This window comes from Triplophysa dalaica, chromosome 22 (assembly GCF_015846415.1).
Source record: "Triplophysa dalaica isolate WHDGS20190420 chromosome 22, ASM1584641v1, whole genome shotgun sequence".
Lineage (NCBI taxonomy): Eukaryota > Metazoa > Chordata > Actinopteri > Cypriniformes > Nemacheilidae > Triplophysa > Triplophysa dalaica.
Genome location: NC_079563.1, coordinates 14,051,591 through 14,077,502, shown reverse-complemented (window position 1 = coordinate 14,077,502; position 25,912 = coordinate 14,051,591). Strand labels below are relative to the sequence as shown.

Here is a 25,912-nt window from a genome sequence, read left to right as displayed (position 1 = left end):
TGTCACAGAGGTATAAATGTAAACAATGCTTCTTTTTAATGATTTTATTCATTTATTTTAGTCAAATATATATGTATGCATCCTTCATGAGGAGGGCTTCTGGGAGAAATGTTTACAGAAAAATGTAATTCATCTAAATAAAACTGCAAACAAATCAACCATTGTAACACGCATAATGATACAGGGACAGAGCATTTTAGTTTGTGCTATGGGATGACAATTTGACAATTAAACATCACAGTCGTGATTTAATGTGATAAAACAGCTTCTCAAATTATCTCTGAGGACTTAAATGATTTAAAGTCCTTTAAGGTTCCTGAAGATATAAGGAAATTTCCAAAGTCTGCTGTGCAGGCTTTTAGTCCGATGATTTGAAAAGTCATGGGTTTTGCATAAAGGCACAAAGCAGTAAAGCCCCCCCTAAGGGCATCCTTTTTTTTTGGCAAGACATTGGTCCCAATTTTCAGTACTCTTTTTCCATGCCACATACGTAAATGGAAGAAAACAAAAAGACAAAACATCAATAAAACCACAATGTGAATATAATTAAAGTGTACATGTCTAATTCATGTGTCTAATAAAAAAGCATACTGAAACCTACAGTCTGACGCGATCTACAGTTTAGAATAAAGTGGGCCATTCTGAAGATTCAGCAGTATATGACATCCTAATGGGAGGGCTTGTTTGGGATCAGCTAAGCCCAGTCGCCTACAAAGGATAAAACTCAGAACTCATGTACCCCTGTCTAAAGCTACTCTGCACGCTGGACCACGGCAGGGCTGCCAGGAGCCTAAGAATAGTTAAAATGTTGGGAAAAGACTGGATGTCAGAGGTTTGGAGAGTGCCAAGAACAGTATCAGGTAGGTGCTGGTGAGCCGCGATGGAGCCATGCCACCTATCCTTCCACCTCTGGAGCTCATCCTGGAAGGAGTTTGGGTCAGGCAGGTCATCCTGAAACACTCTGACTAACTCAATGTCCTTGCAGCATCCCTCCACTTTGGACATGACATAAGGCACAACCTGCAAGCAGTGAAGAGCAGACAAAACATCCTGGGAGAGCCCTTCTGCTTCTGCAATGCAGTACTCAATGGCCTCTCTACTGATGTCCTCTCTGTAGTGCACATTTGAGGGAGGTTGTAGTGAAGGATGCTGAACTATGACCTGGAGCTTAGAAGCTAATGCAACTGCCTCTTGAAACCAGGTTTGATGGTGTGATTCAATACAGCTTTTCATTTCACTGAGAGGGGACAGAACATCAGACAGGCTGCTTACAGCTTGATACACATCACAGGAATTTCCCTGAAGACTCTGGTTTAGGTTTTTGGTGAGGCTCAGGATGTTTCTCATAATCACAACTGTAAGTACGAAATCGAAGTTCTGGATGACAGAAAGGAAGCTCTGAGCCTGTGCTGCGTTGACCTCAGTGCCATTTTCTCTCATCTCATTTAAACAATAAAATACAGCTTCTAAAATGTCAACAGTAAGATCCAGAATCTCATGGCTCATTGCCCATTGACTGCTGCCAAGCTTGGATTTCAGCTCACTGGCTTTACTTTCGTCTGTCTGGAATAAATGTACAACAGCATCGTGAAGCCTTACTTGTCGCTGATCATCCTCAGAGAACCACTTTAACAGCTGCTCAAAGCATTTAAAACTGTGTTTGACCACTCTTAGAGAGGACAAACTGGCTAGCAAAGACATGGGAGTTAATGGGCTCAAGAAACTCAAAGCATGAGGAAGTCTCTGGGAAAGCAAAGATGAAGCTTGTCTCATTTGAGAGACGGAGGCCCCTGGTCTTGCCAAGACCTGACCCCTACAGAATGCCAAGTTTAAACCCCACTTCTGTGAGAGGGCAGTCGTCAGAATATCCACAAATAAAGCGATGTCTGTGGCGAGAGGGATAAAGGCTAATATATTCTCACATTGAACATCTTGTTTGTTAAGGTAGTGTATTCCAACAGGGATGTAAGGTTGTCCATCAATTTTCAACTCTTCCTCAGCCACAATGGTAAAGTACTGCACGTCACAAAGTTCTTTGAGTAGCTTCTCCCGAGCAGAAGTATTATAGAGGGTAAGAACTTTTTGTTCAGGTCCAGTGTCTTTGTCTGTGCTTTCCTGAGCCTTTGCTGTGGATTGGTCCTTTTCTTCAGATTGTGCTGCTGTGGGATGATCAGTGATGTCCACAGGTGAAACAGACATGGAATGGTTAAGAATTATTGCAGAAGGCTGATCAGGCTGAGCTTGTGGCTCTGCGGATTGATGGTCTGATCCATCTGGGGGTACTGAATCCAGCTGGTCTGTGCCACAATTTACAGCAACTTCAAGCTGGTCAGGGCCAACCTGATCTACTGATTGTGAATGATCGGTTCCACTTTCTGAATTCCCTGGTACTATCTGATCAGTTTCACTTTGACCAAATGGCACAAATTGATCAGACAAGCCTGGAATAATTCCATCCTGAGTCCCTACCACAGACTGTACTTCATCTGCCATGAGCCGATCGGTTCCACTTTGTTCCGTTGATACAATCTGACTAGTTCTGTTTAGATCTACTACACCTGTCACTGAACGATCATCTCCACTTTGACCTTCAACTACAGGTTGAGCTGCAACTTGTGCCACAAACTGATCAGTTTGATCCATTACCGATTGACCTGTTTCACCATGATCTTCAGATTGATAATTTCCAGAGTCAACTACCATAAGCTGATCACCTACTAACTGACCACTTCTTTCTTCACTTGCCAATTCAGTTTCAGTCCCACCAGAATCATTCTGCCCATCTGTTATAGACTGGTCAGTCTCAACTTGACTCACTACCACAAATTGATCAGGTACACTTTGATCTCCCATTATTGACTGAACACTTCCGCCATGATTTGGTCCAACAGACTGATCATTTCCAGAGTCAACTACCATGAGCTGATCATCTGATTCCAATTGACTGGTTTCAACATTTCCTAACCCTGCTTCTGTCTGACCAGCCTCACTTTGACCCTCTACTACAGAATGATCAGTTTCAATTTGACCAACATTCACTAACTGATCAGCTACACTTTGATCTGCTGTTACAGTCAGATCAATACCAGAGTCAACTACCATGAGCTGATCCTCTGATAACAACTGACCAGTTTCAACTTCATTTGCTAACCATGCTTCTGTCTGACCAGCCTCACTTTGACCCTCAACTACAGAATGATCAGTTTCAACTTGACCAACATTCACTAACTGATCAGCTATACTTTGATCTGCTGTTACAGTCTGATCAATCTCAGAATCAACTATCATGAGCTGATCAGATCCATTTTGCTCCTCTGACACAACCTCACCAGTTTCAGCTTTGTTGGCTAACCCTGCTTCTATCTGACTGGTCTTTTGACCCTCAACTACAGAAATATCCGTTTCAGCTCTAACATGTGCCACTACGTCATCAGTTACACTTTGATTGTCTGTCACAGACTGATCAATTCCAGAGTCAACTACCATGAGTTGATCAGATGCGTTTTGATCCTCTGATATTGAGTGACCAGTTCTAACTTCATCTGCTAACCCTGCTTCTGTCAGAACAGTTTCATGTTGACTCTCAATCATAGAATTATCAGTTTCAACTTGTTCAACTGCAACTAACTGATCAGCGACACCATGATCTGCTGTTACAGACGGATCAATTACATAGTCAACAACAATCAGCTGTTCAGACACAATTTTAACCTCTGATACTAACTGACCCATTTGAGTTTCATTTGCTAAACCTGCTTCTGTCTGACTAGCCTCACTTTCTGCAACAGAATGATCAAATTCAACTTGACCAACTGCAATGATCTCATCAGTACCACTCTGATGTGCTTCATGTGTTGCATTCTCATCCTTTCCAGAGGGATCAATATCTACAAGTTGACCAGATTCAATACCAGCCAATGATACTAACGGAGCGGTTTCATTTTCAACTTGAAGTTCTACTATAGATTGAACAGTTTCCACAGTGTGTTCAGCAGCTTCTGACTGGTAGGCTTCATTTTGATTTGTAGCTACAGTCTGATCTGTGTCACTCTTATCGACTTCCATAACTTGATCGGTTTCTCCTTGATTCGCTGACACCAACTCTTCATTTACACTTTGATCAACTGCCATGGATCGAATATATTCATTTGGATCCCCTGAAACCAACTGACCAGTTCCACCTTCTTCTGCTAACCCTTTTGCTGTGTGACATGGTTCAACAGACAGATCAGTTTCAGTGTGATCCGCTGCAATCATCGGATCAGGAACAATTTGCAAGCTTGCTGGTTGGTCTGTTCCACTTTCATCTGCTGCTACAAACTGATAATTTTCACTGTGATCAACTTCCATGGTTTCACCTTGATCGACTGATAATAACTGGTCGCTCATTTGCTCTTGCTCAGCGCCATCTTGCCCTATAGCTAGCAACTGATAAGCTGCAGTCTGAACTGACAAGCCAGCTTCACATTGTTCAAGACCATTTGTATCTTGATGTTGAGTTGAGTCAACGAGTTGATCAGTTTGGACTACTGATGTGGATTGCATGGAGGCATCTTGGACGGATTGTGTTGGTTGTTCAGGTGTGCTGACTGGTAGAGGGCTGCTAGCAGGGATGACCTGAATCGTTGTTGCGGGTTTGTCAGAGGTGTCAATAGTTGATGATGACTGTGGGTCAGGTGTCCTTGTGGATGGTTCTTCAGCCTCAAGTATCTCAGTAGACCCATTCTTTTCCATTTGAACTTCCTCGGTAGGAGCAGTGTTCACGTCTAAACCAAAAAAAGAAAAAACATGGTTTTACAAAAAAAAAAACATGAAACCATAGACTGGCATTTAATACTACAGATATTCACTGACCAGTTCCAGCATCCTTTGCATCATGAAAATAACCAGAACCATTCACATCTACAGAAATCTCCTTTGGAGCCATGGCAATCACTTCTGAGGAAGATAAATAAAGAATGTGTAAGAACAAGGTAATTATCCACAGGTAATCTACTTAAAGTTCATGTTTTTTAGGGTTTTTTCATACATTTTATTTAAGACTAAACGGTTCCCATCAACACATCAACATTTTGCAATTTTGTAATTACGCCATCGGCCGCACATTTTTTTACAATCTACCAATATTTTTGCTAAAAAACTCAGTTTAACTCTTTTTTTTAAATAATGTACTTTATTCCAAGCTTTCCAAGTAATATAAAAAATCTAACTGGTTTTATTGAGTAATAAAAACATACATCTTACTAACAAAAACATGTCGACATAATAAACACATGATTTTTGAAAAAAGAAAAAACGTTCTATTATTGCAAATAAACTTTTCAAAAATTGTATGGTAAAAACTAATAATACATTTAAAATCGTATAATTTTATTTATTTATTTGCCATATAAAAAGCCGATATTAACGTTATCTCATGCGTTGCATCTTTTCACGGTTTCATTGCTAAGCTGTATTCTACTAACTAACAACATAAAACACAATAATAGTTCATTTAGTTTCACCAGTTTCCTACACGGGTCTCATTTACTGTAATTGCATTTGTGTTATATCAACCCCTTATCAGCCAATTGGACACAGTGCTATCGGTTGACCATGATTTGATAAAATATTACACTTTTAGTTATTCTCACTACTCACAGATATTTTCAGAGTTGTACTTACCACTTTCCATTCTCAGATGATTTACTCTTGCTTTTGCCTACAAAAGATATCAAATCAGAAATTAGAACAGGACCCACCCTGACACCTTTGCTATTATTATTCATTTTTTACATAAAGTGTTAAATGTGATGTAAATGAATGTAAATCAAAACAAATGGCTAGTGAGAATGTTTTTTGCTATTTTGATGCTGTTACACAAAGAAGTAAAAACTGCAGCGAGAATGTCACCATACCTGAGCAAGAAATTGATGACTCTCTAGATCATTCTCCATACATTTCTCAATTATCTCTTCCAAACTTTGAAGCGTCTGACGATGCATCAGAAGCATGACTGCGTCAGTCTTACTACCCCTGTTGAAGATACCATCTCGGAGTAAAGTTCTCAAGGAATTTAGAGTTGTTTTCATTAGATCACACTCCATGCTAATGCTAGGCAACACAGCCACGAGTTTAAGAAGCGTAGCAACATTTGGAAGTTGTTTGGCTTCACTGTGGAGCAACGTCTCAGAGATGGAGGTAGGAGGAGAAACATCTTGGTACTTCTCCCTCCACACTGTGGCCCAGGTGTTGATGTCTTCCTCAGCTGTTTCTTGTTCAGGGAGGTCACTCAGGTAGATAGTGTGTAGTTTTTCAGTGGATTCAGGAAGGATGGGAAGAGGGTTACAGGTTGGCAGCAGAGACAACACTTTAAGGGCTTTCAGGTGATTTTCTGAGAAGTTGAACTTCATTTCTTCAATCAACCCATTTAGAACTGGTAAGCTAACGGTTTCCATGTAGAATGCCTCTGGTGACTCATAGCTATTGACGGATTCTGGATATGACAGCAATCCGGTGACCTTAACGGCAAGTTCCACTGCCTCCTCAAACCAGGTAGAATGCACTGCACTCACATTTTCCAACATCTTGCCTAGAGAATCTATGATTGGCATAATTTTCTCAAGCTCACAGACGATGTCAGCAGGGTTTCCACAGCGAAACACCGTGCTACAGTTCCTCAATGGAGCACAGGCGTTCTTCAAAATCACAAGAGGGATGACAAAATCAACCTGCCTGATAGCTGTGGACAGAGTCTGAGAATGCAGCAACATGTTACTACTCCAAGACCCACTGTTGTTGGTGCTCACAGAATCCAAGCAGTTTAGGGCTCCCTCGAGCATGTCCACCAGGATGTCAAAAAAATCTTCTCTCTTTTTCCATCTGGACAAGCAGGTCTCTGGGATCTCTCCCAGGGCTTCCTGTGGGGTGTTTAGAAGTCCATCCATTGTCTTAGCAAGCTCATTCTCCAACTTAGGTGACTGGTCGAAAAACTGTAACAGATCCTCAGCTATCTCTAGAACCTTAGTAACAGAGGAATTTTTTAAGCTTAACGCCTGCCAATAGGCAAGACCACAAGACTCACTAGGTGTGTTCACTGCTAACGGATAATTCTCCAAAAGGCCCAAAGCCATCTTCCTGAGACTCTGGCCTCCTGTGCCAATGCACATAATGGACTGGCCACGGCAGTAGCCCATCTGAAGTCCCCACTCAGCCTCTAGTGTGGATGAGAGGGCCTTAGCTTGCAAATTTACATCAGAACTTTCTTCAAATGGCAGAAACCCTACCAGCTCCACTTTAGGAATGCAGTCATTGACATACCTAACAAAAACGGGCAGGAACTTTGTTTCACCCACCGAGATAGGTCTATCAGTGATGATGGAAAAGAACGGAGAGTCCTGAACTTCACTGAGGATTTGTTCTCTTATGGCCTTAACAATGCATTGCAGCATTTCTCCCTCTAGAAACAACATCCCTTCCTGCTGTATCCAATGACATGAAGCAAGGTCCCGAAGCACCGCATCTTGCTCCTCTTTACTGAGGTCAACCAATGAGCAGTTTCTCCTTGCAAGCACAGCTGCCTGTTTAAACACCTTTTCACAGTTCTTTATGTTGTCCACTGGTTCATCAGAATGGCCATTCTTATTCGCATTGGTCTCTTCTTCGTTCTTTAGCTGTTGGTCCACAATTACCACTTCAACAATATCTTCAGACTGATGTCGACCGTCTGTACTCTCAGCTTGTGTGAGAGTATCTGCTTCTAAAATGCAGGTTAAATATTAGTGTTAAAACCCAAGATTAAAGTGAAACTAATAATTCTAACATTTAAGACCTGGGGCCGGATTCACAAAGCATTCGTGATTCAATGGGGGATTACATCTGTTTGGTTACTTACATTCTTCCAAATATCTTCTTTTGCGTTTATCAGAGCGAGACATTTTTACAGGTTTGGAACAATCTGACAGTGAGTAAAGGGATAGTTCACAAAAAAACATTTAATGCTGTTTGACACATTTTTTGTTAATTATTAGAAGTCAACTATCATTGACAAGGCCTTTAATATTCTTATGAAAAAAATGAAGATATTTAGAAAATATTTAAGATTTTTTCTTAAATTGCACTTAAGAGCATTCTTACAAACTTTAATTTATCCTTAGAAAGTTATTTTATTTGGTCTTATGAACAAATTCGTGAATCCAGCCCCTGGAGCTCAGTACAGGGCAAGTTTCACACAATTATATACCTCTGTTTGTTGTCTCAGAATTCCTCACTGGTATGCTGGGGTCTGTTCCCTGTAAATTAAAACTCTAGTGTTAAAAACAACAATACTGACAAAATACAACAGCGTATAAAGGCTGATGTGAAACAGCATTTGACCTAAACCAAAAGATTTTAAACTACAACAAATAGTTTTGCTATCTTAACCCTTCTTTGTTAAAATTGTTCATTGCTCATTTTCACAGTGGCAACATACTCGCAATCTTGGCATCATTCTTGACAACATTTTTCACACAGATGAGGTGTAAAATTGAGCTACAACTTTAAAACAGCTGTAAAGAAAATCATTACTAATTACTTAATATTACAAACCTGTAGAGTTTCCGTGACCTCAACTACATCCATATGGTGGTCATCTGCAAAGTTGTCAAAGAGCGCATTCATTAGACATCCTGGATCTTTAAAATAGGAATAGCCTCTATATGTCTTAGTTCAATTAGTTTACATTCCTGTAAAAAAAGACATACCCTCTGTTTTCATCTCAACAGTCCGTCCCAAAGTTCTTGATTCTTTGTCCTGGTTGATAAAAAGAATATTACAAATGAAATACAAATAACACATTGAATACAAACACTAATTTAAATGTGGAATATAAAACATAGATCCTCACCAGGCATATACCCTCCAGGGTCTTAGGTGTGACTTTTAGGCACTGAGCAACCATTTTGTCAAGGTCTCTTTTAAAGTCAGTTCCCACCTGTAGCATGGCTAAACAGGGCGATCTGTCCTTCGAAGAGGTATTGCTCAGGAAGTCTTGATACATTTTATGCCGCTTCACCTCACCACAATATTCCAGAGCTGTGCTTGGCAACACGCACAGAATTTTCAGCAAGGTATTGATGTTTGAAAAGTACTGCATGAGCGGCAGGCGAAGAGTCTGGAAAATGGTTTCTGGTATAGTTTCACTAACCACTTTTGTATTCCACTTAACTTTCCAGCAGCTGAGCTCTGTGAAGAAGTTGTCAGGGTCTGGAAGGTCACCGATGTACAACGGAGGTTTTAACTTTAGTGTTTCAAAGACATAGCTCATTGTAACGGAGCACGGCACCAGAGACAAGAAGTTGAGGGCCTCCTTGTGGTCATCAGAGAAATAATCCTTTACCATGTTTATAAGGTAATCAACCAAGGGGACACTCATTGCGTCTTTGTAGTACACACCTGGTTTTAAGAGACTGTCCCGAGGAATAACCACATTATCAGGCATTTTCACCTGGACACCTAGATTCTGAGCGAAGACACAAGCCTCATCAAACCAGTTCTGATGGAAAACCTTGATGTTGGTCTTCACCCGGTGGAGCGTGGCCAAAATCCCACTAATCTGGCAGAGCTGTGAGGCAGCACTAAAATGGTCTTTCTGCAGTGCTGCGCTGAGTTCTCTGGTGAACGATGAGGCATTCTTTAACGCAACAATTGCCACAATGAAGTCAAAGTCCCGAATCAACTGAAGCAGTTTCTTGGCCCGGTTGGAAACCGCCAAACTCCATCCCTGCGGTTTGCAGTCATCGATATTTTCTAGACACATTGCCAAGGGCTCTAGAATCTGAGCAAAGACTTCATAAGAGTCGTGCTTCTCGAGCCAAGAAGAGCAGAACTTTCCTTGAAGCTCGTGGATTTTCTCATAGCTCTCTCTCAAGCCTATGGCTAAGACTTGATCCAGTTGTTTTTCCAGGAAAGGCAGGCTTTGGAAAAATGACACTATCTCTTCTAATGTGTCTATGGCTCTGATGACCGCAGCTACAGGGACCGACCTTGACCACCAGGTATTGAAAGAGTAACATGAGCAGTGCGTGCATATAGCAAGAGGCTGCCTCTCCTGTATTTTACAAGCAAAGGCTTTGAGCTTGTAGGACACCTCGCCGGAGCCAAGGTACGCTTGACCTCTGCAGTTGCTCAAATTCAGACGCCAATCTTTTGTGACAGCATCAAACAGTCGTTCGGACATGGTGTCAGTGTCATGACTGACTTCTACAAACCCTAAAAGCTCAAGACGCATGATATCAAAACTGTCGACAAATCTGAGAAACATGGGTAAGTACTCTATTTCTCCAAGTCTGACAACTCGGTCAATGAACAGGGAGAAGAACGAACGTCCAACCTCTGTTATAATTCTATCTCTGACAACATCTTCGCACACTTTCAGGACTTCGTTCATTTCAGATTTGGTCACATAGTCCATTTCTTGATCACCCTGTGTGTGTTTGCTTTGTCTGCCATAGGCTGCAGTGACCGCTGCCTGTAGAGCAGATTTTAATGCTTCTTTATCCGTTTCTGCACATTCTGGTGGTTTCGGTCTCTCAGTTTCCATACTTAAAGTCATCTCTCTTGGTTCTTCTGTGTCATCCTTAGCGGTATCATTTGCAATGGTTTCTGGTACTATACAGGGGTTTGAGTAAAAAAAGTAAAATGATAAAACGTCAATCATGTTCTGAATGGGATGCTTAAAGGAAGATTGAAGGGATAATCTGTCATCGATTACTCACTCTCCATTTGTTCCAAACCAGCATAATTTCTTTGTTTGGTTGAACAAAGAGGAAGATATTTAGACGAATGCTTGTAACTGAACCGTTCTTGGACATCATTGACTGCAATAGCAGGAAAAAATACAATGTAGTCAAAAGTGCCCCAGAACTGTTTACTTTCCTTTTCAACAGAACAAAGAAATTTATAAAGCATTTTTTCCTACTATGGTAGTCAATGGGGTCCAAGAACTGTTCAGTTACAAGCGTTCTTCTAAATTTCATTCTCTGTGTTCCTCAGAGCCAATTATTTTATACAGATTTGGAACAACTTGTTGGCGAGTAAATAATAACAGAATTAAAAATATATATATATATGAAGAGAGAAAGGTCTTTCTTTACCTGATGGCTCGACTTCCATCGCATCAACCTTAAGATAAATAAAAAAGTTAAGAATGGTGAAATTTTGATTGCACTCTAGAGAGGCATTGCACATCTACATAAAACGAAAAACCATAAGGATGCCAAACATATTTACCTCTTGCAAAAGCTGCAGAATGTCCGGATATTTCTCAACATATGCATCCACCATTTCCTCAATGTTGAAGTGTACATCTTGGTTGACATAAACAAGTGCCATATTACACAGTCTCTTCTCTACAGGAACTTCTTTCATGTAGGAGTGATACCTGTTCAACACCATTTCATACTGCCCGTACACATCTGCTTCTGCAGTGACACAAGGGATGGTACCCAGCACTCGGAGAAGGCTCTGCACGTTTGGGTAAAAGCCTATATCTGGAATCTTGAGGGTGGCAAACACATTGGTTGGAAGGATCCTTCGCTTGCTAGCATGTCTCCATTTCACTTCCCAGCAGCCCAGCTCATCATAGAAGGAGTCAGGACGAGCCAAGTTATTCAGGTTGGCATCAGCAACTTTGTCTTTGCGGATGCTAAAATTGTGGTCAGCCATGTATGATGGCACCAATGACAACCATCTGAGGATTCTTACCATTTCAGTGCCTAAGACTCTTTTAACTTCATCAGCAAGGTATTGCAAGACTTTCTTGCTCAGTGTTTCCCTATAGTAATCCTCTAAAGAGATCTGGGGTTTCTCTGCATCTTCACCATTGGTCACCAACTCCGCGGGCATACCGACTGGCACACCCAACTTCTTGGCCCTGCCCAATGCATCGGAGAACCACTTTCTATGAAAAATTGCAATCTCCTGTAAATGTTTGGTGAGAAGCTTTAAGGCGTTTGAGATGGTGTACTGTAAGGTGCTGCTGATGCTGATTATTCCCCTGAGACTGGGGTTCAGGATGCTTACACAACACAGCGTGTTCTTGAGGACCACAAGCGTAACAATGAAATTAAAATTCTTCATTTTGTCTTTCAGCTTCAGAAGCACTTCGACAGTGTCTGCATCCACATTTGAAAGAGAACTGGTGCACATCTCTCCAATGCTGTTCAAAAATGGCTCCAAGATATCAAGCATTGTCTGAAAAGCATCGGTGGCGTATTCCCAATGGTTCTGGCAAGCATCCTTGACCCTGTCCACCTCACCCTTGATGTGGCCGTATAAAGAAGTGATCTTGATTTCAAGTTTCCTTGCAAGAGTCTCGGACTGTCTAATAACAGCGGCAACCTCTTCTAAAGTATCAATAACATCTTGAATCGAAAGGACGGGCATAGTGCGAATCAACCACATGTTAAAGGCATAGGGCTCACTGGGGGCTAACACTACTTGCGGAAAATCCCTCAACATTCTGCATGAGAGCTCTTTTAACTTCTGACATACGCTACCTGTCGTAAGGTAGGTGAATCCACGACAGTGCTCCATCCGCAGACCCCACTTGTTGCTGATCTCAGATATCAGCATATTAAACAGACTGTCAGAATCAATATCACAGGGGAGAAATCCCACAAGGTGTTTGTGTGGGAAGCCTGCAGCTGTGACAAAACGGATAAAAAAAGGGATCTGGTCCTTGTCTTCGATTTGTATTTTGTCTTGGAGAAGTATGGAGAAAAAGCGTGCGAGGCGCAAACTGTTGCAAATCTCCTTATGCATAACATCCTCTCCTAAGGTGAGCACTTCTTTCGGGTCAATCTTCTCTGCACATATGGTATTGACAGAGAGCGGGCCAGCTGGGTCGCTCCCAAGTGGTTTGGTAGAGTTGGGAATTGCATTGCTGCCAATGTTGAAACCAGTGAAGGCTAACGTCTCTTTAAAATAGTCTTTCAAAGTCTCCTTGACTTTGGAAATAGCAGGATCCTCTTTCTCTGATTCATCAGGTGCAAGAAGATTGTGTGTCGCGCTGTTCTCAACTGGGACGTTCTCAACTGGGACGTTTTCGACGTTCTCAACTGGGACGTTCTCAACTGTATCCTCTGCTGTTATTATAGAGCGTTGTGAGTTATCAGCAGTACCTAATGAAAGCAAAGCACAAAAGAAAATGTATTTATAAATAGCTTAGCATTTCAGATGTTAAACTGTTTAATTTCAAAGCAAAATCGATGAGATAATGTATTTTCTACCTTTAGTTTTCTTTGCGACAACTGGCTCCTCTGCTGCCTGAAACCAAAAAAAAAATGTTATCCATATTATCCAAATGCAATAGTTTAGCTTTAGTTTTTAAAACTGTTTGCAGATCAAATTCTCAGTCTGTAACAATGCATACATAGTGATAGATATAAACAATACAATCTATTTTACAGAGGCCAAACTGTCCAAATCGCACTATGATGCATGAAACCTTGAAGCAGAATTCAAATATCTTTGCAATTAAACAATACCCACTTTCTCTCTTGTTCTCTTTCTGCTGCTATTTTCTGCTTTGTCCTTGTTGGTGGGTTGGTCAAATATAGTAGGAACTGCATCATCCTTGAGGATAGGCTTAGCAGTGCTCTAAAGCAAAACAAAAATGTATGATTTGTAGATATTCCTTAATGGCTAAAAATGTACATGGTCACTAGTCTTTATAAATGACAACTCATATTATTGGTGCTATGCTTTTTTACACATAATTGAAAATCTAATTGTAAACGGCAAGAGATTATTCACAAACAATACATGGCTAAAGAAATATATTTTTACAAAGTAGACTGTGACACACTTCCCCCAAGCTGGAGGTTAGTTAAGTTACTGTGAAATACATAACCAATTTCCTTCTAATTCAACCTTTGTAATATAAACAATGTACAGCATTCCTCGTACACGGCGGCAAGTGTTTAATCCACAAAAGATTTGGTGCACTTTATCCCAGAACTATCTTTTATCCATTCAAGATATCGCTAATTTTTTCAATAAGAAAATTACTTTTTATTACATTGCAGATCAACAACATGCATGCATTCATACAGATACATCTGCAAGACACTACTTACTGCATAAATTTGCTTTGACATAAAATTCAGACAAGTTGTGGTGCACCTTATCAAAGAACTACCTTTTTTCATTGTATATACTTTAAATGTCTAGTCTTTAAAGAAGAAATGTAATATTTCCTTTGCAAGACATAAAACACATCTATCTTCTGCATCACAGAAATGATATCTTAACAAAACAACACCTTCCCCTCCCTTTTATCTTACATTTCTCACTTTTTCTCACGTTCTATTACAGCTGTTTTTTATAGCACGTTTCTAAATATATGGCAACGTGACAACAACATGGGAAGACACATTTTACCCACTGACACATTTTCATACAATTAATGAACATGACAATGCCTGAAAAAAAATGCACACTCTTTTAAAGATGATGCTCACCCTTCTTCTATACTTACTTGCTGACGTAACATAGAGGTCTCAAAATGTTTTGAGCATAACTTGTAGTTCTTGTGTAAATATTCAGGTGTTTTATTCTTCAGATCTGGTCTGCTGCAATTGCTCACCCATTGTTTACATCTACAGATAAAAATAAGGTTACTGCAGTAGTGCAAATGTTGTGATGCTAGTCAAAATAATATATTTTTTACACGTGAACACAATGACAATAACCAGTTCGACGCTGTGTCTGACACCCAATTGTTACGATTAAAACAAAATCCAGCAAAGCACAAATCAGGCCATAAACAGAATGGCATGTATTCTGGAGGAATTAAATTCCTGCCATTTTGGGAAGGGCCTGATGATGGCGAACGCGTACTAGAGTCGTTGCTTACAGTAACCTAATAAAAGTTGCAGCAATCACTTTGCAGAACCGCTAAACATTCATTGATAAATGCGAACTGTTTACTAGATCTTCGCAGAAACATATCGCATAACCAGATGACTTAAAAATACACGTATCAGATAAAAGCCGATGATATAACTAACGTGTAATGCATTCAATGAATCATTGCGAGAGGGGGGCAGAAGCTAACCGGCTAACAAATAATGCTAATTCGCAAATCCAGGCTCTAAATGCAAAACTTAACGGGACATAACAGATACGCTACAACGCGGATTTAAATTGCATTTAGTGTAGAAATAAAACCTCACTCACCGATTCGGATCCAGCGGGAACCTGAAGAAGAAGAAAACGTTGGACTGGTCCGTACTCTGCTTGCAGCTTGCTGCAGCACAGGAGTCGGGCATTTTGGACATAATCAAAATGAATATCGCATTGCATGAATCCTCCCTCGCAAATGAGAAGCTTTGATATTTAAAAAGCAAACGCCGACATAGGCGTTATAATATCTAACGCTCAAACGTTATTTTGTATCGTCGCCTGCATTTTGTCGGAACTTGCTCGTGGCCGAAATGTTGCTATCCAGATCAACAACCAGGAAGAACACCAATGTCGAGCGGAAATAGAAACTTAGACCCAAGCATGGCTAACGTTAGATAGCCTCTACAACTGCGTTGCACCATCGGTAGTTTCAATCGTCATGTGCGCGGAACGAAAAACGCATGACTGTAATAAAGTATATTTGTATTATTAGTAATAAGTCTAAGCACCAAATTGTTCTCCTTTTCCACGAGGCGCCAAGGTTTCTTTTCTTCAACCCACGTGAATGTCGAGGTCACACCCCTTTCTTAGCATAAATACGGTAAAGAAATCATATGTAAAACATTATTTTATTTGGATTGCCTTGTAAGTTTGTCTTTTAAATGTGATTTTTAAATACTTTTTTGTTATAAGCATATACAACACAAAATAATAACTATCTCACTACACTAATGTACAGCTTATGTGACAACATGTTTCATGAATATATAGTAATACTGTATGCAACAACAACAAAATCGCTGTTTTATTGTGCACACCAAAATAAAACTTTATTAGGTTTGATATAGAATGAAACCAGTTACAACCAGTTAAAATGATTACATTTTGCATACAGAAAAAAACAGCCTACAATATATGAACGGAGAACCAAGAGACAATCATAAAGTTGTTCAAATCAATTCGAATTTAATTTGGAAATACACATTTATATACACAATGTTAAGTCCTGCTAATCCAGATTCACTGTACATAAAGGCAAAAGTAAAAAAGGTTATAGCTGCAAATTACAGATTCAGATCGTTTCATGTCATCATTCTGATCTGATTCATGTAATCAATCACATTTCTCTGTTGGTTCACTATCTGGGTACATTTTTAAGTACGTCTCCACCATGGTGTCCAAATCATGCTTGATGCCACAGTTAATATGCAGCAGGGCCATACTCTTATTTCTGTGATGGGCAGGTGTGTCTTCCACATACTTCTTTAGTCGAAGATTCGCACTGCTGCATTTGTCGTCTATCAGAGCAAAGACTGGTAGACTATGAAGGATCTTCAGTAAAGCGCACACGTTGGGAAAGAACTTGGCATCAGACAGCTGAAGCGTTTCATAGATGTTAGGTGGCAAAACAACATCTTTAGTGCCATGCTTCCATTTAATCTTCCAGCAATGCAACTCTGCAGGAAAGGTGTCAGGGTTCGGCAGGTCATTTTTGTACATCTCTGCACTGGTCTCCTCTGACGTGTTAAACTTCAGCTGCCCCATGATGGCGGGCACAATCGATAAGGACTTCAATGCCCTGAGATGGTTTTCAGAGAAAAGATCCGTCAGCTCTTTAATGACATGTGTGACCACAGGAATGGTGACGTTTTCTTTATAGTAGGTCTCGGGTTGGATTTCATCACCAGTTGCTGGTCGTTTTCTGAAGAACAACCTGGGTATTTTGACCGGTATTTCAAGAGCTGCGGCCAGGTTGACGGCCTCCTCGAACCAGAACTCATGATACACCTCAAGATTCTCAAAAACTTCGTTGAGGGAATGCAGAACCGCGGTTAAACTGGTGGCTGCAGAGAAAACCTCATTCGTCTGTCCTTGCAAATTCTTACCGAAGGCTCTAGAGAAGGACAGGGTGTTTTTAAGCACAACTAGTGTCATTACAAATTCAAAATCAGCCAGTGCTTCAGATATCACGAAGGCATTGTGTGCTATCTCATCGTTCCATTTGTGGTCTTCGTTGTCATGGACGCTATCCATGCAAAGCAGGAGGGACTCAAGGAGGTCAACAGCTATTTCAAATGCATCATGCTCCTCGGTCCATTTAGAGTAACATGCTTCTTTGAGGATGCTGATTTTCTCATCGTTTCCCTGGTAGTAGATGGAAATGGCGTTCTCCAGCTGATTTAGCAGTAAGGGTGACTTACTGAAAAATGCTTCCAACTTTTTCAGTGTAGACATGACGAGATAAACACCCGTGAGGGTCATACTGTTTGCCAGGCAGATGTTTAGAGAGCAGTTGGAGCAAGGGGTGAGAGTCGCTAGTGGGTATAACTCGGTTATTCGGGCCAGCACTGCCTTGACCTTCAAAGTAGACACGCCAGAGCAAAAGTATCCTTGCCCTCTGCAATGCAGCATATCCAGCCCATATTTCTCTGTCACTTCATCAATAAGCCTCTTGGTAATACCCTCTACATCACCTTCTAAAAGCAGGAACCCAACAAACTCTTCTCGAAGGCTGTTGCTCTTATCCACAAAACGTACAAACACCGGGAGATGACTCTCTCCAGCAACCTCAACCTGACTGCCAATGACCAAACAGAAGAAACGTCCCTCTTTGACTTCAGCTAAAAGCTCATCACGAGCGCACTTTTCAATCACATCCAGCATCTTCTCTAACTGAGCGCTGGAGCAATACTCAGAGTTTACAGCTGACATCTCAAACTTTTTCCTGAGGGATTCATCGCCTGCATTGATGCGGTACTCCAACAGTGCCTGGAGGTTGCTTGAAGTGAAGCTTTTGCTTTTGGGATCTTTGTCAGAGTGTCCATTAAGAGGGATGTTCTGCACGCCCATCATCACAACAACATCAAACAGGGACTTGAGATGCTCTTTATTGAGCGTTTCTTCATCAACAGCCTGGGGGCCACTGTCGGCCCCATCTCCATTACTGCTCTCGGTGACCTCTTGTGATTGTGCCTCACTGGTTCCTTTAGTAGTGTCTCCTGCCTCGTCCACTAAAAAAAAAGATTAAAATGAACTATAATTAACCAGACAGAACCTACAGAGTATGTAGACAAATAACTACACGTTGCAAGATTAATAGTCATAATCCACACATTGAAACATACTTACATTTATCTTTCTTTGCTTCGGGGGCATCATTATTTTTTGTCTGTTAAATACATAGTATACAATTCTTTAGTAAACTATTTAAATGTATTATTTGTGCACAATTAAAAGGACTTAAAACAGCATAAATTCTTACCTCCTGATTTGGCCGTTTGCGGGAAAGATCATCAAATATAGTGGGTATCGCACTGTCCTTCAGAACAGTCCTGAAAGGGCTCTGGATGATAATGACAATAATATGTAATTAACAGATAATGAAAATGTACATGATTTAAAAATCATTAACTATAGATGGGCAGCTGCATGACAAGTTTTAGAAATATGTTACAAAATAACAAATAATAACCTACTATTTAACAGGACCTTTTTATCGCTATTATACATGCAGTTATATATTTGTTGTTTTACAAATGTATTTGTATCATACCATAGGACAAATTACGTACATTACAGGGATAGTTTAACCAAAAATGAGAATTCTGTCATCATTTACTCATTCTCATGTCATTTCAAAAATGTTTGACTTTATTTCTTCTGCAGAACACAAAAGGTAACCACACAACTAAAATATCTTCTTTTGAGTTCTGCAGAAGAAATAAAGTCATAAGTTAAAAGGTGAATAGAAATAATGACCAGTCAGAGCACTTTAAAATATTACTTGCATACAAATTTTTATCTAAACTTTAAAAAACAAAGCTCATGCGAATGTGATATCAACTTACAGTTTTCGTTATCAAGTTAGGTTCAAAGTGCCTGGCACACAGTCTGTGGTATTTGTTCAGATGGTCAGGTGTTTTGTCCTTCAGATCTGAACGACAGCAGTTTTCCACCCATTTCTTACATCTAGAGAATAAAAAAACAATCCAAAAAATGACTACATAAAGAATGCAACATGAAGTTTAGGGGCACTGACATAGTGATATAAAATGACAACTGTCTTGCATTACAATTGTTTATTTCTGATCTGTGACAAAGCACACATTTATCTTTAGCATAATGCATGGTTGTGGCAACTGAGTGTTGCATGCTAATATTTCTTGTGCAATGAAAACATTACGTTTACTTGACTATGATTGTAATGCTGCAATGTACCATGCTCACATAGCGTGGTGAGCTAACAGACGTAACTCTTATCCTTTATGTGTAAAATATTAAAGGTTGCGGATTAAGACTGTACGTTGAACAACTTGGAGATCAGTAAAATGACTTTGCGCTGTATAACTCGATTCAATATCGAAGAGTTCGTGCGTTTGCGTACATAAAGATCAGTCGGTTACGGAGCTAACTCAATGAAGCTTGGTGTTTTGTATGCGCTGTCTGCACCAATATAAGTTATGCAATTTATTTATGCGTAGCTCTGTCGCCTCGGTTGTCAACGTGACTATAAATGATTTGTGAAAACGTGTGCACTTACCTCTCTGGATCCCGTGGAAACCTAAAGAACGCCAGAACCGAGTGCGTGCTGTTCCTGGTGCAGTTTAGCGCCGCGCAGAAATTAGGCATTGTGCGTTCACCCCGAATTCAATCCTAATACTGAATCGAGTACATCCGACTGTATAGACTGGATAATATTCCGCTCAAAAAGTTTTAAAAATCAAGTTTGATGGACTAATAAAGCGGTAAATTAAACTGCACTCTAGTGCTTTGTGTGGCCTGGAGGAGAAGCGCGTTGGAGTTCCTTCCCCGCCCCACAATGCTTTGCGCGCTCACCGCTAGTTCAAAATATCAGCCAATGACAGAGCGCGTAGAGCAAGAAATGGCGCCAGTAGGAACTGGGTGGATACTGGAAACATTTGAAAATGCAATTCTCAGTTCTTCTTTAACAGGGTTAAGACATTAATACAATTCAAACCGATTTGTCCATTATGTAAAACAACGACAGCCAAAATGGAGTATTTAGAGAACACTCAGAAACACTTTATTAACATTCATGGTGCATAAAACATGTTTTTGGTTCAAATTAAAATACAGCAAATGCTCCTGCCTTTAAAAAGACATAGTCAATAATGAAGTATTAATGGAATTCTTTACAGATAATAATAAACGAGCTCAAATGTTAAACTTTCATTGCATGTTCAGGAAGAAATTGCACAAATACAAAATGATCAGTAACAACTGTAGCGTTGAGTACATAAAGAGATTATGTTTGTGGGTAAAACAATTCTCTGTTCTTTCTTTTGATACTTATCTTTTCTAACCAAAACTTCCAAGAATCCTATTTTACAATAAAGAACACAATTTGATGTTAATGTTATAAAGTACCCAAAATAGCTATTACATCCACAATGAGTCAGTAACACACAGAAACCTCTGACCTTCATGTTAACATGGCATAGATACAGTAGAGGTTTTCACAAATAGTGCTCATAAATTATATTATTCTCCTTTAGCTGTTCAGCCTACTAATACGGTTAACAGTTTATTCTATATAGCAGCCCAACGCAACAAACACATAAATATTACAAAATTTAATTATTAATAGTGTTACAACATGTCCAGAGTGTTATGGTACTTCTGTTTTTAATTTGTTATTTAACAACAGAATTCTGTCATTGTGGTTATTTGTGATATTTTTCTGTTAGGCTTTCACCCCTCTTGAATTTCTTTTTCTAACTATCAATAATACATTTATAGATGTGACCTTGTTGTCTGAGGTGCAAGAACAGCTTTAAAAACGTTTTTTCTTAGATATACAAGGGGAGGACGTGAAACAACTAAAATGGTTACGATGTGAGCATTACATGTGCAATGAGTCCGATTCTTAGGTTCACAACTCAAGTGACCCTTTCTAAATATTAGATCAGCTTACAGTCCTTAACTGCAAACTTTTCCAATGGATACAGGGTGATCAGGAAGGTCCTCCATCAGGGCGGGGTTTTTTCTGTAGATGTATGCATGTGCATCTGCATCTTCCAGTTGCACCAGCTCGGCCAATGAGGAGACACAAGTGTCGTGGTCATTCAGCATACCTGGCAGACGTGAGGACTTGCGCTGGATGCGTGTAGATCGTCGCACAGGTGTAAAGAACTTCAGGTCCTTAATAGTGCTTCTGTGGCGTGAGCCGCTGCCTGGAGCAGATTGGCATTCGATTCTCTTTTTCACACTAAAAGCATGTGAAGAGAAAGAAATATGTATAAACGCGTGCACGTGCACAAGTCTTAACAATTATTTTATCCCAAGTTACCTTTGAAGATATGGAGTTGTTTTCACACTGTACTTCACAATGGAAGCCCCTTCCATCTCTGGAGTTGTGGTACTTATCTCCTCCTCACTGTCCTCACTCTCATATGGCTTCTTTTCTTTTGCTTCTTTGTCTTCATGCTTTACAGCAGCCTCCTTATAGCTTTCGTCTTCCTCCCGTTCTTCCTCCTCCACAATTTCAAACACATTGTCAATTTCCTGGGACTCTACAAGCACTTCCATCCTTTCACCTTCCAACTCATCAGCTGTACCGGTCAAAGAAAGACAAAAAATAAGTCACATCATACCTTTGAGAGCACAAAGTCGGTTTACCTCTGAACACTCACTCTCTGTATATGATGATGGTGTTTCCATTGCCTCCAATTTATCACACAAGTTAAGTACAACCTGTAAATTGCAAAGTAAAATAGAGGTTACAATTATAAATCTCTATTTATACATAAGACAATGCAATAAGGATCAGTATGATTCTTACAGACTCCATCCTGATCTCTGGGTTGACCGGCAGATCCATATCGCTGTTGTCAAGCAAATCTAGTGTGGTATTCAAAATATTACTTTGTCTGTTGGACTGTACTGGTTTGCTCTCAGAAACTTTAATATCATCGATCTGGCTGTCTGGCGTCTTTTCATGAGCTGGTCTTACAGACTCAGGCTGGGTAACAGGCTTTTGCTTGACAAAGCTGGTGGACTTGGGTCCAGGTTTGGACAGTGGAACTGGTTTGCGTGAATTGTTAGGCAACGTTTCTGAAATTGGAGGCCTCTTTATAGTCTTCCCCTTTGATGCCAGCCAGTCTGCAAGCTTTGCCCTAAAGAAGAATACAACGATTATCTACCGTACAAAAATGTAGTACATAAAATAGTATGCACTGTATTTTTTTTATTTTTTTTATTAAATTCACCTTCTTTCATCAGCCGTCTCCATTTGCATCCTGTACTTGCTGATTGTACTGGTGACGGGCCTGCCGACTTTCTGTTCAGTGTTTGCCACAGCAGGTTTGGGTTTAGCCCTCTGTACCACCACCACATTCTGCTTTGAGGCAATTGGTTTGCTGGTGACCAAGCGCCCTGTAGTTAGAGGGGCTGTCCTGGGAGGAGCATGTACCTGGCGGGGACCTGCTGGACGGACGGAGCCTGGAACCTTCAGTGGGATCTGTTTTTGGGAAACAGATTTCTGGACTGGTTTTTCTGCAACCTGCCGAGGAACATCAGACACAGATTTCGGTCTTGATGGAAAAGCAGAGTTGAGTGTTGGTCGTATGGATGCTGACAGGGAGGTGACAGACTTAGATCTGACTTTAGGCACTTTGGTTAGATCTGCCTTCGAAATCGCTTTAATTTCTGTGGTCTTCACATCACCACTGGGTTTTCTGAAACAGTCTATTTTAGACTCTATCACACGGCCTTTGTAGGTACCAGGTTTGGATTTCTGGAGTGTAGTAGGTTGTTTTTGAACTTCTTCCACAAGCTTTCTGGTTCTAACAGATTGCTGGGTACGGAAGGCCTGACTTAGCGTGTTCCGTTTGGTTGGGTTGGCATCATTGGTGCTTGTCTTTGGCCTTGCGTCTTTTTCCTTCTCTCCTTTTCCAGAATGATCTCCCTTACCATTCTTAGATTGAAGGAGTGTAGATTTACACAATACTCTTTGTTTTGAGGCGGTGGTACTGATGCCCTGTTTTCTTGAGCCATAAACTGGTTTGGAGTTCTCCTTGTTACTCTGCACACAAATAATTACACAACATAATATAATAAAGTATATTTCATGCATTTTAGTGATTTAGACCACATGGTGGACAGCTTTTTTGTAAAATTACCTTTCTTACTACTTGCTCCATTATTTGCTTTTAACAGTGCAAGCACAGCTCTGGTATGTTGATCTTCCTAATGAACATGAGATACAGTTTACAACAGAAAGATGAACAACAACATGCATCTTTTAGAAAATTGCAATATTTTCCAAATACTAAAAACGTATACTTGAAATATACTACATATACATATACAACATATACTACTAACCTCCCTTACAACAACTGACCATCAATTTAGCCCATTAACGATAGTAAAGTTATGGTATTTTTATTTATAGCAAAACCATAAATGTCATCTTACTACAGTGACCAATCATGATATTTGCATTAAAACTAACGTACGCTAATACAAATAACAATTCGCCAAAATCATATTTACGTCACTTTTTTATAGTTAACGATAGTAAAATAATTATGTAAACAATAGTCAATTTTCCTATTGGCTAACTCCACGAGACCTTTATATAAATATTGGTGTCTTTTTTTAAATGCGACATTTTAAGTATTGTCACACATAGAAGCACTGATAAAGCGCATGTTACGTTAGCGTCAACTAAATAACGTTACGTTAGCGTCAACTAAATAACGTTACGTGCGTACCTCAACACATCTCATGCGCAAAACACTGCATTTGATTTAACACCGCATGTCCCATACCATAAAAGCACTCACAAACAATTTAACATGTCTGATAAAATAGCGTCTACATACCTTAATCTAAGATGTCTTAAAACAATCGGGTAAATCAAATGTCAAAACCTGAGTTTAATTCAGGAATGTTTGCGAGAAGAACGATCGTCCAAACACGACGGCGTGCAGCGTTTGAAACTGATTTGACTTTGGCGCGGCGGCTGCCCTGATTGGCGATGACCGTTTGTGACTCACTCTAGCAAAACGTTTGTATTGGCTGATTTTGGTCATGTGACCAAGTCGGTCCCACCCGCTCGGGAAGCTGGGCGACGCCTGTTTAGTTTGAATGAAAATAAAATTCCTCTCATAACTGTTCGGTTTTGCAACTGTAACTGTTGATGGTGGTGAATGATTTAATATTTAGTACATTACTTACTTCATTAAATTCGCACAACACCATAAATAAAACAACATAATATTTATTTCAGAAAACATTGATCGCAACCAAATCTCTGTCACCTAAATACATAATTATTATTTTTTGACAGGACTGTCTGTCCTAATGTAGATTCTGTCCTTCATAACAAATCTCTGTCACCTAAATACATAATTATTATTTTTTAACAGGACTTTCTGTCCTAATGTAGATTAGTAACTGAACGTGCATACATCCTCAAGCTCTTTATGGGGCAATTGATCATAAATCATTTGCACCACTAGATGGCAGAGGATTCCAGAGTTTTAGTTGATGTAACAGCTCTTTTCTCAAAATGAAAGCTGGAAAGACGTTAATGACCATTTTCAACGGTATGTAGGTAAAATGTGCCTTTATTTCAATAGGTTTTGCTGATTAAATGAGTTTTGGTGCTTTCAAATATCCTCCGTCAGGGTTACACTTTAATCAATGCAACATTTCATTCATGAGGCATCCAGCTGACTACAAGAACATCTTTCTTGACAGTTCATTATTAACTTTTTTATTCTACAGATGTTGGACAAATAATTTTACCAGTGTTTCAGTGTTAAGAAACTGAGCACTATAGCGGACCATTTCACAACCAGTGGTGGAAATAGCCAAGATTCCCTGTATTTTTCAATTTACTTTACTTAAAACATACACACAGAAAGCCCTCACTATATTTATGGAGGAAATTTGCGTTGTGTTTGCAATTTCCATTTCCCCCCCATTTCCCATTCCCGACTTTAACCTGCTAAACCTGAGAATGTGAGTTCATCCCGGTTAAATTATCAAGCATAACCAGTTTAAGTTTATCATTCAAGTTGACAGAGAATTTAAAGGTATAGTTTAAACAAAAAATACAAATTCTGTCATCCTTTCAACTCACCCTCGAGCTGTTCCAAATCTGCATTCATTTCTTTATACTGACGAACACAGAGAAATAGATTTGGAAGAATGCTCATAGCCAAACATTTTTTGGCCACCATTGACTGCCATAGTAGGAAAATGACAACTGCAGTCAAACGTGCCCCAGAACTGTTTGTTTTCCTACATTTTTCCAAACATCTTCTTTTTTTGTTCAAAAGGATAAAGAAATAAAAAAAAGCCATTTTTGGTAGTCAATGGTGGCCAAGAACTGTTTGGTTATAACCATTCGTCCAAATATCTTTGGAAGACATTTATACAGATTTAGAACAACTTGTGGGTTGAAAAACAGAATTTTTGGGTGAACTGTTCCTTTAAGAAGCTACACAAAGATTACAAACTTGTTTATGAGGGGGCAAGATACCAATAACTCTCTAAAGCTCAGTATGATTCTGAAAGACCTCTTTATGGCATCAGAGCTGTTGGAGTGAGTAATGGGAGCTGTACAATAAGCGTGGGAGCATTGACTGTTGCAAGTGAGACAGTCGTGCAGTTTAAAATGGAAGCTTGTCAAGTTCTTTCAAACACAAGACTGGACCAAAAAACATAGCTGAGATGGGCTTTATATACAGTTAAACAACTTATTTTCCTAAACTCTGATAGTCTGCATTTC

The 25,912-nt window shown here is 39.8% G+C and overlaps 3 protein-coding genes across 4 annotated transcripts; all 3 read right to left on the bottom strand.

Annotated features, from left to right (window-relative positions):
* Positions 1-29: 29 nt before the first annotated feature.
* si:dkey-250d21.1 (uncharacterized) lies at positions 30-15,687 on the bottom strand. 2 transcript variants are annotated; one of them, XM_056736159.1, is made up of 14 exons: positions 15,202-15,687; positions 14,501-14,621; positions 13,513-13,620; positions 13,251-13,287; positions 11,251-13,142; positions 11,115-11,142; positions 8,867-10,629; positions 8,724-8,772; positions 8,569-8,612; positions 8,222-8,270; positions 5,898-7,738; positions 5,665-5,701; positions 4,855-4,938; positions 30-4,766 (listed from the first exon to the last, which is right to left on the bottom strand). In XM_056736159.1, exons 1-14 carry the CDS (start codon positions 15,300-15,302, stop codon positions 709-711), a joined length of 10,212 nt encoding a protein of 3,403 aa, XP_056592137.1. In that variant the 5' UTR covers positions 15,303-15,687; the 3' UTR covers positions 30-708. The 2 variants fall into 2 exon arrangements, with proteins under 2 accessions (XP_056592137.1, XP_056592138.1); XM_056736160.1 differs by having other exon boundaries at positions 5,898-7,735.
* Positions 15,688-16,088: 401 nt separating this feature from the next.
* On the bottom strand, positions 16,089-19,947 carry thap12a (THAP domain containing 12a). Its single transcript, XM_056736539.1, has 5 exons — positions 19,688-19,947; positions 18,996-19,116; positions 18,410-18,490; positions 18,277-18,316; positions 16,089-18,158 (listed from the first exon to the last, which is right to left on the bottom strand). Exons 1-5 carry the CDS (start codon positions 19,774-19,776, stop codon positions 16,261-16,263), a joined length of 2,229 nt encoding a protein of 742 aa, XP_056592517.1. The 5' UTR covers positions 19,777-19,947; the 3' UTR covers positions 16,089-16,260.
* Positions 19,948-20,174: 227 nt separating this feature from the next.
* On the bottom strand, positions 20,175-24,130 carry si:ch211-266i6.3 (cytoskeleton-associated protein 2). Its single transcript, XM_056736634.1, has 7 exons — positions 23,997-24,130; positions 23,289-23,355; positions 22,377-23,191; positions 21,950-22,283; positions 21,801-21,861; positions 21,458-21,719; positions 20,175-21,376 (listed from the first exon to the last, which is right to left on the bottom strand). The coding sequence occupies exons 2-7, from the start codon at positions 23,307-23,309 to the stop codon at positions 21,088-21,090; spliced, it is 1,782 nt and encodes a 593-aa protein (XP_056592612.1). The 5' UTR covers positions 23,310-23,355; positions 23,997-24,130; the 3' UTR covers positions 20,175-21,087.
* Positions 24,131-25,912: the final 1,782 nt, after the last annotated feature.

Excerpts from the sequence above, each read along its gene's own strand:
- si:dkey-250d21.1 (XM_056736159.1), bottom strand. The coding sequence starts at position 15,302 with ATGTCCAAAATGCCCGACTCCTGTGCTGCAGCAAGCTGCAAGCAGAGT. Across the intron at positions 13,143-13,250 it reads TGTCGCAAAGAAAACTAAAG|GTACTGCTGATAACTCACAA; the intron begins GTAGAAAATACA and ends TGCTTTCATTAG. Across the intron at positions 8,613-8,723 it reads TGTTGAGATGAAAACAGAGG|ATGACCACCATATGGATGTA; the intron begins GTATGTCTTTTT and ends ACAACTTTGCAG.
- si:ch211-266i6.3 (XM_056736634.1), bottom strand. The coding sequence starts at position 23,309 with ATGGAGCAAGTAGTAAGAAAG. Across the intron at positions 23,192-23,288 it reads TGGAGCAAGTAGTAAGAAAG|AGTAACAAGGAGAACTCCAA; the intron begins GTAATTTTACAA and ends ATTTGTGTGCAG. Across the intron at positions 22,284-22,376 it reads GAGACGGCTGATGAAAGAAG|GGCAAAGCTTGCAGACTGGC; the intron begins GTGAATTTAATA and ends ATTCTTCTTTAG.
- thap12a (XM_056736539.1), bottom strand. The coding sequence starts at position 19,776 with ATGCCTAATTTCTGCGCGGCGCTAAACTGCACCAGGAACAGCACGCAC. Across the intron at positions 18,491-18,995 it reads CTAACTTGATAACGAAAACT|AGCCCTTTCAGGACTGTTCT; the intron begins GTAAGTTGATAT and ends ATTATCATCCAG. Across the intron at positions 18,317-18,409 it reads GCAAACGGCCAAATCAGGAG|ACAAAAAATAATGATGCCCC; the intron begins GTAAGAATTTAT and ends TGTATTTAACAG.